Here is a 19,000-nt window from a genome sequence, read left to right as displayed (position 1 = left end):
ACACACACACACACACACACACCGCACACACACCGCACACACGCACACGCACAGATTGATTGATTGATTGGTTGATTTTAAGGAATTGGTTCGTAAAATTGTGGAGGCTGGCAAGCCTGAAATATGTAGGGCAAGCTGACAGGCCAGAAAATTGGGCCGGATTTTGCGTTAACAGTCTTGAGTCCAAATTCCTCATTTTGTAGCTAACCTGTCTTTGCTCTTTAAGACCTTCATCTGCTTGGACGAGACCCACTCACATTATCAAGGATAATCTTCTTTACTTAAAGCAACTGATAGTAAATATAATCCCATCTATGAAATACCTTTATAATAACATCTGGACTATAGTGTTTGACCAAACAACTGAGCACCATAGCCAGGCCAAGTTGACACATAAAATTAACCATCATATCCAAGAACACATAAAGCCAAGTGTGTATATACTTAACAAAAGAACTGACAGAATTGAAAGGAGAAATAGAGAAATTCATAGTTATAGTTGGTGACTTTAACATCTTCACTCAGTAAGTAATAGAACTAGTAGAAAATCCGTAAGAAGATAGGAGAAATGAACAGAAGTGTCAACAAACTGGATTTAATCGTATACTGCCCAACAACAGCAGAATTTGCATTATTTTTGGGTGCATATGTAACATTCACAAATATAGACCATATTCTGGGTCATAAACTTTAAATTTAAAAGAATTATACAGAGTATATTTTCTGACTATAATGGAATGAAAATAGAAACCAATAACAGAAAGATGACAGGAAAGTCTCCAAATATTTGGCAATTAAATAATACACTACTAAATAACCCAAAGAGGAATTCTCAGGGTAAATTGGAAAATATTTTGAATGGAATGAAATGAAGATATAAAATATATGGGATACAGCAGCTAAAGCAATACTGAGCGGGAAATTTAGAGCATTAAATACAATAGAAGTTTCAAATCAGTAATTAAACTTCCATTTTAAGAAGAAAAAAAGAGCAAAGTAAGCTAAAAGGAAGCAGAAGGAAAGATATGAGCATAAACTAATGAAATAGAAAACAAAAACAGTAGAGAAAACTAATGAACTCAAAAGCTCAGCCTTTGAAAATGTCAATAAAATTGATGGAAGCTTCTAACAAAGAAAGAAAAAGAGAGGACACACAGATTACCAATATCGGGAATAAAAGGAATTTCACTATAAACCTAGCAGATATTAAAAGGATAATAAGGAAACACTATGAATAACTCAGTGCATGTACATTCATGCACTGAGTTATTTCATCTAATAACTTAGATGAAATAGAGCGATTTCTTGAGACCCTCAAGCTAACAAAACTCACCCACAGTGCAATAGATAACCCGATTTGTCCTACAACTGTTAAAGAAATGGGATCATTGTTAAAAACCTGAAAATAAAATTACCTAGCCCAAATGGTTTCAAAGGCAAATTATACCAAACATTTACAAGAAGAAATAATGCCATTTCTATAGTATGATCCCATTTATATGATATCCTCTCAAACATAAGACAATACTGTAGGGATAAAGAAAAGATCAGTGGTTTCCAGAAGGTGGGGGAGGATATGATTACAAAGGAATAGCACAAGGGAGTATTTTGCAGTGATGGATTTGTTGTATGTCTTGATTGTGGTGATGGTAGCTGATTGTGGGAGTAGTTAGATGAGTCTATGCATATGAATCCTTGGATGTGTTCAAATTTGTAAAACTTTATACAGACACAGAGAGAGATACACACACATATACACACACACAATCGATTTCACTGTTATTGAAAAAATAAAACAAATGGTATATCTGGTTGAATTAACCGTATACCTGGTTGTGGTAGCTGTATCACTATTAGACAAATGAAGTATTATTAAAGGTGAGATATTCTCTATGTAGTAATAAATAGTTCCTTCACCAAGAGGATAGAATTGTTTTCTGTGCCTTAAAAAACTTACAAATATCTAAAGCACAAATTGACAAAACAGCTAGAAGAAATTAGCAAACTCATTATCAAAGTAGAAGGATTTGACATAAACTTTTAGTTATTGTTAGGTTAAGCAATCAAAAAATTAGTAAGCTATTGAAAATTTGGTCAACATAGTAATGTTTGATTTATCAGACATGTTGTATATAGACATGTTGTATATAGACATGTTGTATATAGACATGTCAATTAGAGCAGTGTGTCTCAGATATTTTTATTTCATGCCCACATAATTAATGATGGTACCTGTATAGCAAATGAGGCTAGTTGAGTCTAGGTTCTGTCCAGAACCCCAAGGACTGAAGTGATTAACCTTTCAAGCACCCCTATAATCCATTTGCAGCACACAAGTTGGGAAGCACTGAATTAAAGACTATACTTCTTACACATACCTGGAATATTTATAAAGATTGACTATGTATTAGAGTAGGGGTTGGCAAACTATGGCATGTGGACCAAACTTGCTGCCTGTTTTGTGCATAAAGTTTCCTTGGGAAAGAGCCATGCCTTTTTGTTTATATATTATCTATGGCTGTTTTTGCAGGGTTGAGCTGAGTAGTTGTGACACAGAAGCCACATGGCCCACAAAGCCTAAACTATTTAATCTGATCCTTGATAACAGTTTTCTGAACCCTGTATTAGACTGTAGCATGTCTTAAAAGTTTTTAATGTGTTGGAACAAATATACCACATTTTGTCCAGAATGCAGTTGAATTAGAAGTAAAAGGATAAACAAATTCTCATTCATTTGAAAATTAAAAATAACAGTTTTAAATAACTCATCAAAGAAAAAATCAAACTGGAAATTAAAACATTTTAAAACTCAATGATAATTAAAAAATGTTTTTTGGCAACAAAACTTTTCTTCTACTAAAACCTAACACAGAAATCCAATATTTATATAATCAAGCGAGCTCTTCGAGCTATAATTCTGCTCTCTGATTGCTTGAACTTCTTCCTCTTTTTCTGTCTATGGTCTGAGGTACCTCCTGTGAAACTTGAGTTCTAGGGCACTAGAGTTGAGAACCATCAGCATAACATACCTGTGATGCTATATTATACTTTATATTTCATGTTTTACATACTTCACATGCTCTTGGCTATAGTATAGCTCTTGGCTATTTCTCTACTTTATCTGTAGCTTCTGAAGCAGTTGGCACTTTTGAGATATTTTTTTACTTGGCTAATTATTACACTAAATCTTTTTATTTCTAAAGATACATGCTTTGGTTAAGCTTTCTAACATATTATTATTTTTATTTAGATTGGATCATTGCTATTCCATTGCTGACTCGGATGATGCATCATCACAGGACTTTGGTCCACAAGCATTCCAGCTATTATCAGCTGTGAATATCTTAGGAGGAATGTTTGGAATTGCAGTTCCAATTTTATTTCTCCGAGGTTCTGTAAGTGAATCTGTGAATCACCTTCATAGTTCTTCTTTTACTCCTATTACACTTTCTTCAGAAGTTTACTGTATTATAGTTGTAGCTTTGGCTTTAGAGGAATTATTAGAAATTAGAAATTAGAGTCATATTAATTCATTGTGCCAATGGACAAGTGGAACAAAATTGTGTTTTTTGGTGCCCCAGAAAGTAGTAAATTCTTTGAGTAAAACTTTAATCTTAGTGATTATTAGTAAAAATGATCTTTGGCCATGTGCGTATGTATATCTATATCTATATCTGTTTATCTGTATCTCTCTGCCAATGAATAGTTAGTTAATTCATCTACTTTTTTTTTTGAGTGATTAGTGTGCCAGCATTATGCTAACAATTACAGGTAAATATGAATAAATCACAACCCTTACAGTTAAACAGCTTTTTCTGGAGTCCTTTGTTTATATGATTTTATTCCTGATTTAGAAGTCTGTAAAGCAAAGCTAAGTATTGCATATTAATATTAGTTGAATAAATCAAAAGTGGAATAGAATCCTTTACAAACATGTTTATTAAAAATGTACTCAAAAGTAGAGATTAAAATTCTCTCTTTGTATGTAGAATTTAAAAAATCATTTAGGTAAGCACTTATTTATTAAATACTTGAAAGCTTCATGTAAATATTTTCTGAATTTTTATTTTGCTTAGAAAGGGACATATTAAATTAGTCAGTTATAAATATTTTCAGTGAAATGTGTTGAAAACATAAACTTTTTGGGTACTGATGTTTTTAGATTCTGAATGGATTTTAAAATTCGTTTGATTAGAAATTTAATAATAGTGTTGACTAAGGACTTGGTTTTACCTGCTATGAGTTCTAATTTTTTTTATAAAAAGAATTTAAGGTTCAAGGGCTAGATTAAATATAATTGAGGTCTATAAAAATTTCTTCTGTCTTCGTCATCTTCAAAACCTGTGTATCCCAGTTGAATGTATAATTTATAAAAATTATCCTTGTTTTAATTTGGTATAATCCAATAGTATCCAGTATCAACAAATAAGTGTAAGTGGACTCCTAGACAAACTTGGACTGGTCACAAGAGGGATCAGATTTCACCTATTATTTGAAAACCAAGTCAGACTGCTTATACTGGCAGCCTCTTCTGGGAGTCTTCAAATTAAGAAGTTTATTCTTTGTGAAATTTTATACTACCCTTGCTAGATAAAGGTGTAAAACTTTTTTAAAAGTACCACTTAATGAAAATTTGTAGACATTAACTGCAGTGAAAAAGAGACAAGTTTTTTTTCTACCCTCAATTTCAGTGATCTTGGAATCTATTGGGATATTGTTTTAAAAATTGTAATTCCTTTGAGAATTTAGTAAATCATCCACCTTAACTAATTTAGACAAAATTAATCTTTGTAGATAATTTTGATCTGTAAGATGATAAATATCTTATACTGGGAACTTTTGGAGTTTATTTAAAGATAATATTTTTACATATATAGATAAAACAAATATAATTTCAGCAGCACATGATTCTTCTTTCTTACATAAGATTTTTCTAAGTAGCATAAATGATTATGTAGTTTATCCAGGTATTTGCGAATGGAATTTAAAACTTTGTTTTTAAAGCACAAGTTTAGTTAGAAATTAAATAGTGTAAATGTTGCCTAAGGAACTTTATTTTAGCTGTCTAAACAGCTCATCACATAAATATCTTTAGATTCTGTGTGAATAAGTGATAAGATATGCAGTTATCTTATTTTTATAGATTAGAAAACAAAACCACAGTCATTAATTTGCATTACCAGGAGATTAAGCGAAACTTCTTTCCTGGTCACATTATCAAACTGCTACACCTCATCTATCATGGTGGCAGAATTAGATAACACTTTTAATAAAAGATGCTTTGACTACCATTGGAAAACTATTGGTAGTTTTAATCACCCTTTATAATTTTCAAACTGTCTAATGTTAAATTTCTGCATAAGCTATTTCATTTGATTGAATTGTATTTCTAGAGATCATTATTGTTACTTTATTTTTGGTTTTATTTTATACATATAATAACACCTCCAGAAATGACTACCTTAAGCTCTGAAGTAGCAGATGTAATCTTTTTTTGGCCTGTATGAACTGGGAAAGAGGCAGAAGGAAAAAAAAAGTAGTAAAAATGTAAATAGAAACTATGGATTTGTGTTGTAATTAAAGGCCATAGTGATATAAAACTTTTCGAGTTAGCGTTTATTACTGTTTTTTCCACTAGTTCTTAAACATATATTTTTATATAGAGCACTATACCGTTTTGTGGATAATCCAAAACTGAATTAGATCAGACTTATCATCTAGTATAAAAGGTGTTAACTCAGGAAGAAATAAATATAGTGCAGCATAGAAAGAGATAAGGGACATATGAAGAGACATAAAGTAAAATTATTTAAGTCCTGAAATGAGAATGCTTGTTAACAGCTGGGAAATTAGAGAAGTCTTTGTGAAGGTATCACTGGAAGTTTCTATATTGTGGGCGATATAGTAGTAGATTTTGGTATTCAGAGATGGAACGAGGGAAGAAAGGTGGAGGAAATGTGGCATTCCCAAAAGAAAGAATCACCACAAAAAGCAATTGTGATTTTTAAATAAGTTAATCCGGAGAAGTGACAAGTTTATTTGTTTCCTCTATTAGATAGTGGAGCAAAGATTTTGCTTTTATCAGGAAGTGATACTTTGAGTTGTATACTCAAGCCAGTCAGCAGTCTTTATTCTAACACTTATCCATCAATTATTAGGTTTCCATGTTTCCCAATATACCAGTTTGGTGCCCCTTATTTTTCCAACCTTATTTTTAAAGGAAAAGAATGAGATGATAATTTCCCTTTTTGAGTACATTCCATAGAAGTATAAACTTTTAAGGCAAAGAGACTATTTAATCCTACAACATTATTTTACAGTGGTTGATACAGTGATTGGTACCAGAAAGTTAAATGACCTTTTCTAGGTCATACTGTTACTTTGTGCCAAAATAAGGATGAACAGGCAGCTTTCCAGACAACTATTCTAGTGCTTTTTCTATTTATTATGCAGTTCACATGCAATTTAAAATTTTTATTTTTGATAGAATGATCTAGATATGATAGAATGAAGATTTGTGATTGGTAAGGAATGTGTACGTAAAATTGTGCCCTCCTTAAAATCAACGCCCAAATCTCTGTATCTTCTATAGCAGCTTTCCGTCCGTGGTGATTGCTATGGAAACAAAACAATGTAAATTTATTCACACAGTATACAGTATTCACATGATTGTTGATTATGAGAGGAAGGGACAGTTACTCTCTACTGATTAGAAAAGAAAATCTCATTACTTCATACTAGTAAATGTGTTCATTCACTTCAGGTTTTTTTCTGAAAGGAAAGGCTAGAGGAATAATTTTTAGTGTCCAGGTTGCTAATAAGTATACTAGTTATGCAGCTAAATACCTTTGGCGTGATTGGTTTGCAAGCAATAGAGTCTCTTTACTACAAATCTAAGCCCTGGAAGATGTTGTGTGCCAATACAAGTATTCCAGGGAAAACTGCCTAGACACTAAACTGTGCTTTTTGCTTTTGGATTAAGAAATTCAGGTTGAATTAAAGGATCAGCTGTTAACTAATAAAAACAAAGTTAATGTTATTGAGCCAGGCTCTGTCCTGGTTACTCAATCACCACAACATCCCTAAGAGATAGAAACATTATTCTTGTATAGCAGCTGAGGAAATAGAAGCACAGATAAGTTAAGTAACTTGCCCAGAGTCCAGAAGCTAGTAAGTACCAGAGCTCTGATTTGAACTCAGTTAGTCTTGCTGTACTAACTACAATCAGTGTATATGTATACATGTATATTTGTGTGTGTGTATCGTAATAAAAGATTAGAACTAATAGTCTGAAGGCCTGTGTTCTAATCCAAGCTCTTGGACCTTATTTTACCACTTAATATCTTTGAGCCTCTGATTATTTGTTAGCAATGTGAGTAAAAAATAACTAAGTAGATCAAAGAGTTTGCAGCATTCCTTCCAGCTATGAAATTGTATAATGTTTGATTTTAAACATTCTACTCAAATCAACCCAAATTCAGTTAGCATAGGTAAGAATTGTTAACAAATTGGGTGCTTCTGTTTCTGTAAATCTTATTCTAATAAAATTTTGTAAATCATCATGCTACTAAAGTGTATTACTTATTAATTTTAATAAGAATTCTATTTCTATTTTTAAGATTTAATAGAATGCATGTTATAGATTCTGTTAACTAAACTTATTGGAAGCTCATGTTTCAAGCTCAGTATGTAGGCCCTGATGTGTCTCTGATTGAAATGTATCCTAATTTAATCTTATTTCAGCCTAGATTTCCTTTGTATGAGGGATTAGCTTTATTTAGGCAATTTCACTTGTATTCATATTTCTCACATTCCAAAGTGATAAAATTGTAACTAGAATATTCGTATCAGTTGAATAAAACCAATACATTTGTAATTGAGAGCCTTATAGTGCCTCAGTTATGTCTGTTGAAACTCATCCTATAAATTTGTTTGATCTTGATCCTTGGATTTTTATATGTGTTGATTGTTAAACCTACAATAGAGTATAGATGAAATGTAAAAATGTTGAATGACAAGTTGTGCCTCTTTCTAAAAATTTAGACTGCATTTTATATTGAAATATTTAGAATACAGTAACCTCTTGACATATTCAAGAGACAAAAACATGAATATAGCCTAAAATACACTGTTTATATTAGAAAGCTCATAATCACTCTAAGTAATTTAAACAGAAAGGTACTTATTATTACTGGATATTAAATAGCTTATAATTTAATAAGATTATACTGCAAAATAGTCCACTGCTGCCTCTTCTGTGATCAAGAAGCCATCTGTCAATTCGGGAAGCTTCCACTACCCCACCTGACCCCAAGCTGCACTATACAGGGGGCTGTAACAATCAGGAAGGTTCTACTTTTGCTTGCTCTGGGAACCCCCCTGAACCTGCTATAATCTGTATCAACAAAACGGATGCTTCTTAGTACTTAGGAAGGTAGTAGTTATATATTGGATTCTTTGCTCACACTTTCTTGTAAAAAGCAAATACCTCCACAGTCATGCACCTGCAAAAATAGCCAGAGGAGCAGCCTTACTTCACTTCCTGCTTACAGATGTCATATAAGTGCCTCTGATTAGAGAAACTTAAATTATATTCAGAACTCTAGCTGAAAGGGAGTTTGAGAAATAGTGTTTGTAACTTCCCATATTCTGTAGTAGAAGACTAACAGTGGATGAAGGTTAGAATGACCTTTGAATTACAGTCTGCCATATTCACCAGAAATACATTAGATAGGAGCAATTTTCCATAAAGCCCTACATATACTACTATATGCATTTGAAAGTAGTATATACTGTGTAAGATGAATGAGAGAGGTAGTTAGAGGGCAAAGCGAATGGAAAAGTACGTTATAGAGAGTGAAGGTAGGGAGAGTCATCTCCATTAGAGAACAAGAGAATTGCATGACAGATAAGCTTCCCCAACATTTCTAGAACTTGATGGCTATGAAGAATCTCTCATCGGAATCTTCTCTTCACTTAGGAAAAAATATCTCAAAAGCAGCAACTGTTTAGCATGCATCTGCTTTTTCTGGTATATCTGAGTGAATCAGCTAAATCAGAAATGATGAAGTAAACTTTGCAGTGCATTACGAACAAAAGCACAATCATCAAAAGCACAATCATCATCAAAAAACAGGTGCATGCTAAACAGTTGCTGCTTTTGAGATATTTTTCCTAAGTAAAGAGAGGATTCTGATGGGAGATTCTTCATAGCCATCAAGTTCCAGAAATGGTGCGGCAAGATACAAATTTAACATTCAGAAATGTGTTGCATTTTTATATACCAATGATAAACTTTCAGAAAGAGAAATTAAGAAAACAATCCCATTTACAGTTGCATCGAGAACAATAAAATATGTGGGAATCAAATTAGCCAAGGAGCTAAAAGACCTGTTCTCAGAAAATTATGTCATTGAAAAAAGAAATTGAAGAAGATACAAATAAATAGAAGCATATACTGTGCTCATGTGTAGGAAGAATCAACATCATTAAAGTGGCCCTACTACCAAAAGCAATCTATAGATTCAGTACAGTCCCTATCAAAATACCAATGGCATTTTTCAGAGAGCTAGAACAAATAATTCTAAAATTTATATGGAACCGTAAAAGACCCTGAATAGCCACAACAATCTTGAGAATGAAGAACAAAGTTGGAGATATCACACTAAGTGATATCAAACTATACTACAAGGCTACAGTAATCAAAACAGCATAGTACTGGCATAAAAACAGATAGATTGATCAATGGAACGGAATAGAGAGCCCAGAAATAAATCTATGCCTATACGTTCATTTAATATATGACAAAGGTGGCAAGAATATACAATGGGGTAAAAACAGACTCTTCAATAAATGGTGTTGGGAAAATTGGACAGATACACTCAAAAAAGTGAAACTGGACCACCTTCTTACACTGTATACAAGAATAGACTCAAAATGGATTAAAGACTTAAATATAAGATCTGAAACCATAAAACTTCTAGAAGAAAACATAGGCAGTAATCTCTGATATTGCTACTAGTAATTTCTTTTCAGACATATCTCCTTGGGCAAGGGAAACAAAAGAAAAAAATAAATGGGACTACATCAAACTAAAAAGTTTTTGGACAGCAAGGAAACCATCAACAAAATGAAAACACAAACTTACTAATTGGGAGAATATATTCATTTATGATACATCTGATAAGGGATTAATACCCAAAATATATAAAGAATTATATAACTCAACTACAAAGAAAAAAACAAACAATCCAATTAAAAAAGGACAGAAGACCTGAATAGATATTTCTCCAAAGAGGAAATGCAGATTGAAAAGATGCTCAAGGTCACTAATCATCAGAGAAATGCAAATTAAAACCACAATGAGAAATCACCTGACACCTGTCAGAATGGGTGTCATCAATAAATCAAAGAACAGCAAGTGTTGGCAAGGATGTGGAGAAAAGGTTACTCTAACACACTGTTGATGAGATTGCAAATTGGTATAGCCACAATGGAAAACAGTCTGGAGGTTACTCAAAAAATTAATAATGGATCTACCTTTTAACCGAGAAATTGTACTTCTGCCTTTTAACCAAGAAATTGTATTTATCCAAGGAAAACCAAAACAATAATTCGTAAAGATTTATGCATCCCTATGTTCATGGCAGTGCTGTTTTCAATAGCTAAGATATGGAAGCAACCTAAATGCCCATCAACAGACGACTGGATAAAGAAGGTATAGTTCATATATACAATGGAATATTACTCAGCCATAAAAACAAGTGAAATCCTACCATTCTCAATGACTTAGATGGACCCAGAGGTTAGTATGCTGAGTGAAATAAGTCAGAAAGATAAATACCATTTGATTTCACTTGTATGTAGAATCTGAGGAACAAAAAGAACAAACTAATCAAAAACAGACTCACAAATATAGAGGACAATCTGGTGATGGCCAGAGGGGAAGGGGGTTGAGGGACTGGGAGAATGGGGTGAAGGCTTGAGGAAGTTCAAATTAGTAGTTGATAGATGGTGACGGGGATGGGGAGCACGACCTAGGGAATGTAGTCAGCAGTAATGTAATGGCTAGGTGTAGAGGCAGAGGACAGAAAGATTATTTTATAAACTATTTAAATGTCTAACTAATGTACTGTATACTTGACACTAATAATAAAATTTTAAAAACCAGCACAATAACAACAACCATGCAGTGGAGACTGAGTTGTTGCGCTACGCTCACTGGTTACGAGCTGTTGGGTCACGCTGCCTTCTAACACCTGTGCTTCTAGTCTAGAGCTGTAGATTACAATCATTAATGTGAGGATGTTCATAAAAGGTATAAACAGCAAAGGTTAAATATTCCAAACATATCCAGACCTATACATTGGGAAATGCATGTGAATTGTATGTGAACTTTCCTGCCATTCTTTTTAAAACACAGAAGGAACACTATTTTTATTATATATTTATTCGTGACTTAACTATTCAGAGCAAACCGGATGAGTATAAAATCTTGTTGGTTCTTAAAGCTGAAATATAGTGTTAAATTCAAAGAATCAATAGTTGGTTTTATGTTTTACTTCCTTTTTAATTAAATAAGCATTTTAAGATATTGATTTTATTCCTAATTTCAGAATTCTCAGCGTCTTCCGGATAAATATCGCAGTCACAGTTTCTTTGGCACTGGCAAGGATCAAACAGAGAGTTGGTGGAAGGCTTTGTTCCATCACCTCCTAACTGAGGGATTCTTGGTAGAACATTCTGGGGGTAGCAAATTTGCAAAGATTTGCACTCTCACAAACAAGGTAAACAATGTAGAAGTCTACCTTTTTGATATAATTTTTCTCACTCTGTATTAAAAGATTCTTTTTGTGTTCAATAGGGTAGAAGTTGGCTTCATAAAGCCAATACAGAATCTCCTCAGAGACTTATTCTTCAAGCTAATGAAGAATTGTGTCCAAGACAATTTCTTCTATCAAGGTTAATTTTTCAGTTTTTTTGTAACTTCTGGTTTTTTTTTGTTGTTGTTTAAATGATTGTTGTTGTTTACATGATTCAAATTATATTCAATTTACAGGTACCACACAGGTAAAATGTGTAAAGATACTGTTTTTGCATATCTTTTTTAGTCAGGTTGGGGTATATGTTAGTGGGATAAGGATAAATCTCAAAACACTTTTCTTGGTTGATGGAAAGTGGTTGAATATAATATTTAGAAAGCTGCTTTCCTATTGATTAAAGAAGCAGCATTGAGATCAGTGTTGAAGAATCCATATATCGTATTTCCTTTTTAAATGTAGAAGGTGGGAAGGTAGTACATTTGTTACCTACTTTTTAGTACCTTTACGTGTTATCAATCATTTATCAGTTTTTTTAATTGAGATATAATTGATATAACGTTGTGTAAGATGAAGTGTACAACATTTTGGTTTGATATGTTTATCTAGTGCAATATGATTACTACAGTAGCTTTAGCTGACACTTATATAAGGTCACATAATTCTTTTTTGTGTTGAGAACAATTAAGATCTAGTCTGTTCCCAACTTCAAAGTTATAGGTATTGTTGACTATAATCGCTATGTAGAGCATTAGATTGATTATCAGGTTTTTTTTAAATCTAAAAAAATTTAAACAGTTTTATACTTAAACTTTAAACAGCTTTAGTTCTTTCCAGAGATTTATCTGGGAAAAAAATCAGTTTTAAAAATCATCAGCTCTAGAAGAATAATCACTTCTGCCTTTCTAAGAATTGGAGGTATTTTGATTCATATATTACATAATTACATTTTAACATTTATGATAATATATTATTTTTCAGATCTAAAACTGTGTCTTTGGGCACTGAACAGCATTCTTCCAATCAGGTAACAATTGAATTAACTGCAAAGGATAAGGTTTGTTTTTATTAAAGAGGTGGTTCTTATTTATTTTATTTTTATTCCTGCTACTCCTGTTTAAAAAATTTATATTTCATTTTCCCTCCAACTAAAGAGGAAAATGCCATATATAACAAAACATAAAATTTGGAAAGAGAAGTGATAATGAACAGAATAAAATTGTGGTATATGATTTCTGGATTAATAAAACAGTTAGTAGAATTTGAAAAAGTAAATTATTTTGATTCTTTTAAACCTACTTTATAACTCTTTTGGCTTGGAATTGGTTTTCTTTTTTTTTTGAGAGGCATATTATGATACTTATAGTTGATAGAAAAATAAGCCTGATTCCTAAATGTTCACATTAAAGTCACATGTACACATGAAAACACACACACACACACACACACACACACACATTAACACACACACACACACACACATTTTCTTGCTTTGTTTTTGGATCTTAAGTGACTATTACAGATAAATACTAACCCACAGGCAGACTTCAGCTAATTAAAACACTGGAGTAATAGACAAAAATACTGAATTAAATTTTCAGGTGAACTTTTTCTGCTTTATTCAAGTATGTGGAATGTAATTGAATCATCTTTGTAACCTGGGCTCCTGCTATGTCTCAAAGAATTCTTTTGATCATAGATTTTCTACAGATTTGGGAGGAATGGGACATTATGTTGCATTTCTAACTGCTTTTAGAACCCTAGAAATTCGTAATTCATGAGCTTATTTTCAAGTGATTTATTTGATGACTTGGTTAGAGGAAAAATTGTCATTGTGAGATGTTGTACTTATTTTCTTCATACTTAAAAGTTTTTCGAAACTTCTAATTTTTTAAAATTAACCTTTATATGTTTAAAAGCAGTCTAACTTGGAGAAGATGTATTCCTACAAAACATATGATGAAATTTCTTCTGCGAGTGACTTTCCTAAGAAAAGGTATGGAGTTCAAATTTTTTATTTTCTATACTTACCAACACTTTTTTTCTTTCTTTCCTAAAGAGGAAGGTCTGTCATATGTTGGTCCATTTCATTGGCAAAAGAAATTTAAAGTTAAGGCATAAGCTTCCAATGTTATAATTATTAAAGCAGACCTATAAAATGATAGTATTAATATTAATTTAATAGCTAATACGTCTTGGATATTATTGTTTGCCAGGCTCTATGCTAAGTGCTAAGCATTTTATATGTAATATTCAATTCTTACAACAACCTATAAGTTAGCTACTATTATTTATTGCTGTTTTATAGTTGAAGATACCAGTGTTTAAAAAGTTAACTTGTTCAAAAGAACATACAGCTAATGGCAGAGCTGACTTTCAGATCTATATTTGTCAGGCTCTAGCATCTAAACACTAATTATTTGTATTTGTAAGAAATATGCATTCTCACTCCATTTTTTAAGAAAGATTTTATGGCAACATAAAATGTAGGTATTAGAGTTGGTGGAGAAAAAAGGTAATGTACCTCTTGGACTTTCACATTTAATATTTGACTTGCTGACTTAATAAAAGTGTAGAGAATGTACAGAATTATAGATGAGGAATTTGAAAAACTTGTCAGGACCTACATATAGATTAAATAGGCTATGTTTACATACATATCAGATAAAAGTAAGTTAATGTGCTCTAATAATAGCTTTCTAATTGTTTGCTCACTTACACAGATAATACTACTTTGGATCTGATAGAGACATTTATCGTACCAGTCTCCCACCCCAGACAGTTTTTTTGTTTGGATATGTAGTATGTGATTACTGTGTTTTATGTAAACGAAAGGCTTAAGGAGTATACAAAACAATATATTCATTCGATATGCTGAAGCATTTCTTTATTTAAACATTTATTGTGTTTTTACTAGGAATCTTCTTTGTGCTAGGTACTATTTTAGACACTGTGATTCAGTGGGGAATAATAGAAACATAGCCACTGGCTCTCGAGCTAGAGTTTATATTCTAGTGGAGTATACAGGTAAAGGAACATAAAATTACTCTCTAGAGTTATAACAGTTTGGAAACACATTTTGGAAGTGACACTTGAGACTTAAGTAGAAGTTAGTCAGATGAAGTGAGGGGAAGTTTTCTAAGCAAAGGAATGCCCTATATACTAAAACCTCAAAGCAAGAGATGGTATGACATGATCGAGGAACTCAACAGTATAGTAGTGATTACCTGGTAGAGGGACACAGAGGACTAGTAAAATTTAAGACTAGAGAATTAAATAGGGCCTAGAATATCTAGTTCATTTTAAGCACTTAAGTTGATCTTAAAGGCAATTTGGAGCTAAGGAAGTATTTTAAGAACAGTGACACAATCAAATTTATGATTGAGAACAGGGGTTGACAAATGTTTTCTGTAAAGGATTAGATAGTTTAGGCTTTGAGGGCCAAGTGGTTTGTCTCAACTGCTCAGCTTTGCTTTTGTAGCCTCACAGCAGCCATAGATGATATGTAAACGAATGAGTGTGGCTGTGTTCCAATAAAACTTTATTTATGGACTCTGAAATTTGAATTTCATATAATTTTCACGTCACAGAATGTTCTTTTGATTTTTTTTAACCATTTAAACATATAAAAGATCATTTTTAGCTTATAAGCCTTACCAGAACAGATGGATTTGGCTTGTGCATCTTAGTGAGCAGACTCCTGACTGATGACGTACGATGGCGGGAATGGATGTCAGGAGGATCAGTGTGGTAGAGACATCAAAAAGGAGGGTATTGAAGTAGCATTTGCAAGAGTTGATGGTAGTTTTCATGAGGGAAGTGGCAGTGGGCATGGAGAGAAATAGATTTGTAAGATAGTTAACAGAATTGTTAGGATTTGGTGGTTGAAAAGATAGGTGGGTTAAGGAAAATAGAAGACTTGAACACGATGCTTAAGTTTCTGTTTTGATTGCAGGTGAAGAGTCTTGTCATTCCCTTCACTGGACAATTTTAGAGGAAGACAGACTTGATGAGTTGGATGTTTAGGGTTAAAATTAGGAGTTTAGTGATATACTGAGTTTGAGGTACTTGTGGAGTGGTCCAGAAATTAATTTTACCATATGGGCTTAGTGTATAGAAGTGAGAAAGATGCTTACCTATCAATAACTATTATTTTAAAGTCCATTTGAATTTTCATTAAAATAATACATGTACATGGTTTTAGAGTCAGTTGATACCTAAAGGGATATAACAAAGTATACCAGTTCACATCCTTCCCAAAACCCACTCTGTTCAAGTCTATAAAAACAATCACCCTCAATCTTCTGACTGGTTTCTCTGGTATTTGTCAGTAGTCTATTTCTAAGTGACATGCTTAGATTACTATTTTTTGACTTACTGGTTTTAGAAATTTTCTGTTGACATCCTATAATGGTAGGTTAGGGCTTATCTCTCATATCCTCTTCCCTCCTGTCCCCTCTTCCAATACCCCCCAACATAATTATATTTCAAATTTGGTCATGTTAATAATTTATTTTTACATTATATTTACTCAAATATTATATACTACTAAGCCAAACTGTATTATGATGGCTGCCACTACCTTAATTTTTCTTGATGTTAATAATTGTCTTTTTTGTTTTCTTTGCTTGGTTTTTAGTGTTCCTATTATTAATTTTTCTTCTATTTTCAGTCTCTTGTTTGTTTACTCTCTTGGAGAGTTCCTTGACTTTATATCCCCTTCCACCTAGGGAAATTTTAATTTTTAGTTATCAATTTAGTTTCTATGAACAATTTCTCATTCTTCTTTCTTTAATATATAACAGTTTTTTCTTGTTTCATGGATACAATATCTCCACTTATCTCTTTGATGATATACATTATAGTTATTCTCAACTTCTTTTCATTGGTAATAGCATTCATAGGCGAAGCATTTTTTATTAAACATTTCTACATGTATTTAGGCTTTAGGGACATTTTACCCAGAATTTTGCCAGTTATATATGATGATAAAATTTATTTGTGAAATAATTTAAAATACCACTTGCAAATAGTACATTAATATAAAGATGTCCATAAATGGTAAGATAAAGGTTAGTATAATTATTTAAAACAAATTTCTAATTGTCTTGGGCAACCTGATATTACTAATTCTTTGAACTGGAGTTATCCTTTGTTGAGTTCAAATTTATTTAATTTTAGCAACAGGATTGGATAACTGAAAATGAAATCTTACTTTATACTGTAGATTTTGAATTCTCGAAACAAATTTATAAACATTTCTTAAATATCAAACATGTTTTCCCCTTCCCATCCCTCAAAGCATGAATTTATTTAAATATGGCATCTTTTATATGGGCTCTTCTATATATACAATTGCATTTTTATAACTTTTCCACTATATGATTAATCAATGAGAAATGCTGCTTGTAGAAATTGTTATTTTTATCTAGTTTGTTGCCTAGCACCTTTTTATATACCAAGTTGTTTGCCAGTTGTGTGTTTTCATTCTTCTTTTTAGAAGTTATTAGCATCGATTATTTTCGTTTGTTTGATTTTGAAGAACAGTGTGAATAATTCGATTAATCCCATGCTAATGTTCCTCACACACACACACAAAAATAGTGCTATCACAGCAAAGAATAGATTGTATCCATCTTGGCTAAAAAAAAAAGTTATTTTACTTCAGTACAGAGAAGGAGTATTTTCCTTCAAAGCATTTGGTTGATGAGGAGGATGGGGCAAATGCTAATCTTAAGTACACCAATTTTAAAACTCAAATTACAGTTTTAACTTTACCATTATAATGAATATACTTGATCCAAAATGTTTCAAATCTAGACTGTCATATAAGTAACATTGGCTTATTGGTATTGGGAAGAATAAATGTTAGTATAGACTTGGAAATCTTCTCATTTTGGGGTGAAATAAAAAGTGAATTTGGAGAAAGAAAAGCTTTTATTAATTTTTTTCTTTTAAATATTTTAGCATCATGCTGCAATCACCAGGAAAATCTTACAATTCCTCAGAACTTGTTATTTCATCTAAAGAGCAGGAGACTCAGGTACGGCATTTATAAAGAGGCAGTTAGTTTTTGAGAGGATGATTATGATTTTATGCATGCTTAAAATTCTGTTGCCAGCATTTTGAAAATTGTTCTTCAGTTGAGTCTGAGATAGTGTTCAGTTTATTTTTCATCCTAAAGGAAAATAGTATCAGAAACTCTAAAAATAAAGGATTGGATTTTTCTAAGTATACTTTTAAAAATGTTGAGTTGTTTCTTTGTTCTTTGTTCTTTGTTCAGACTATATTATATGGCAAATTGGTAGAAAGTAGGCAGAAATATGCCAGTAAAGTGGATGTTCCTCCTGCTATTCTGGCAACAAATAAGATACTGGTGGATATGGCCAAAATAAGGTAAGCTGTCTATTTGTTTATATTTTAACTTAATTTTCTTTTAATGTAATAGATTTGTAAAACTTATCTTAAGTGATGACAATGGCTGCAGCTGTCACATCTGTTGATGACTCCCAAATATCTTATGCTGCTACCAGTTCCTTTACTGAGCTTTAGTCCCATGTTTCTATGTGAATGAAAACCAACTGTTTCAGCAATCAGATCTAGTACATAAAAAAATCTAAGTCATTATCCACTAACCCTCCATACATGCATTTCATACAAATGCCAAAACTTTTCTTTTTGAATTCTTTGTTTTTATTAGCCATACTATGATGTTCCCAATAATGCATGTTTAAAACCTCTGATATTATTTTCACTCCTCTAACATATATCCCCTTCTTCCTCTCATTTAAGTAGTTTTTAGACTTTTTCACTTAAATGTTCCTTGTGTGTCTGTCTGTGCCTTCCTCCCACTTTTTATTAATACCCTGTTAGCTCAGGCAGTTACCCTTGGCCTATTGCAAAAGACTTTTAACTAGTTACTCTTTCCTCAGCCTGTGCCTACCTGACCCTCCCCTTCTCTTTCATCTCATATGTAAATACCAAATTAATCTTTATTATGTTGCACTTCTGCCTAACTAGTTTCCACTATCTTAATTTCTTTCACTTAAGGCCCTACATTTATGGACTTAAACCTACTTTTTCATCTATATCACAGAATTTTAAATGGTTTATCTTACTTAGGTTTTTCACCATTTGTTGAAGACCCTTTTTCAATTTCTACATGCTTATTCACAATGTTT

At 32.3% G+C, this 19,000-nt stretch overlaps 1 protein-coding gene across 1 annotated transcript in view; it reads left to right on the top strand.

Annotated features, from left to right (window-relative positions):
* Positions 1-19,000, top strand: part of WRN (WRN RecQ like helicase) — a 110,932-nt gene that overhangs the window by 71,192 nt on the left and 20,740 nt on the right. The window contains 7 exon segments of the mRNA XM_039846431.1: positions 3,251-3,395; positions 11,616-11,786; positions 11,864-11,961; positions 12,801-12,876; positions 13,742-13,815; positions 17,787-17,862; positions 18,103-18,215. Of these exon segments, the coding sequence (XP_039702365.1) occupies positions 3,251-3,395; positions 11,616-11,786; positions 11,864-11,961; positions 12,801-12,876; positions 13,742-13,815; positions 17,787-17,862; positions 18,103-18,215 (753 nt within the window).

Source organism: Pteropus medius, unplaced genomic scaffold (assembly GCF_902729225.1).
Source record: "Pteropus medius unplaced genomic scaffold, Ma_sr-lr_union100, whole genome shotgun sequence".
In the NCBI taxonomy this organism is placed as follows: Eukaryota; Metazoa; Chordata; class Mammalia; order Chiroptera; family Pteropodidae; genus Pteropus; species Pteropus medius.
Note: the sequence above shows the minus strand (reverse complement) of the source record. Positions and strands in the feature narration are given on the sequence as shown.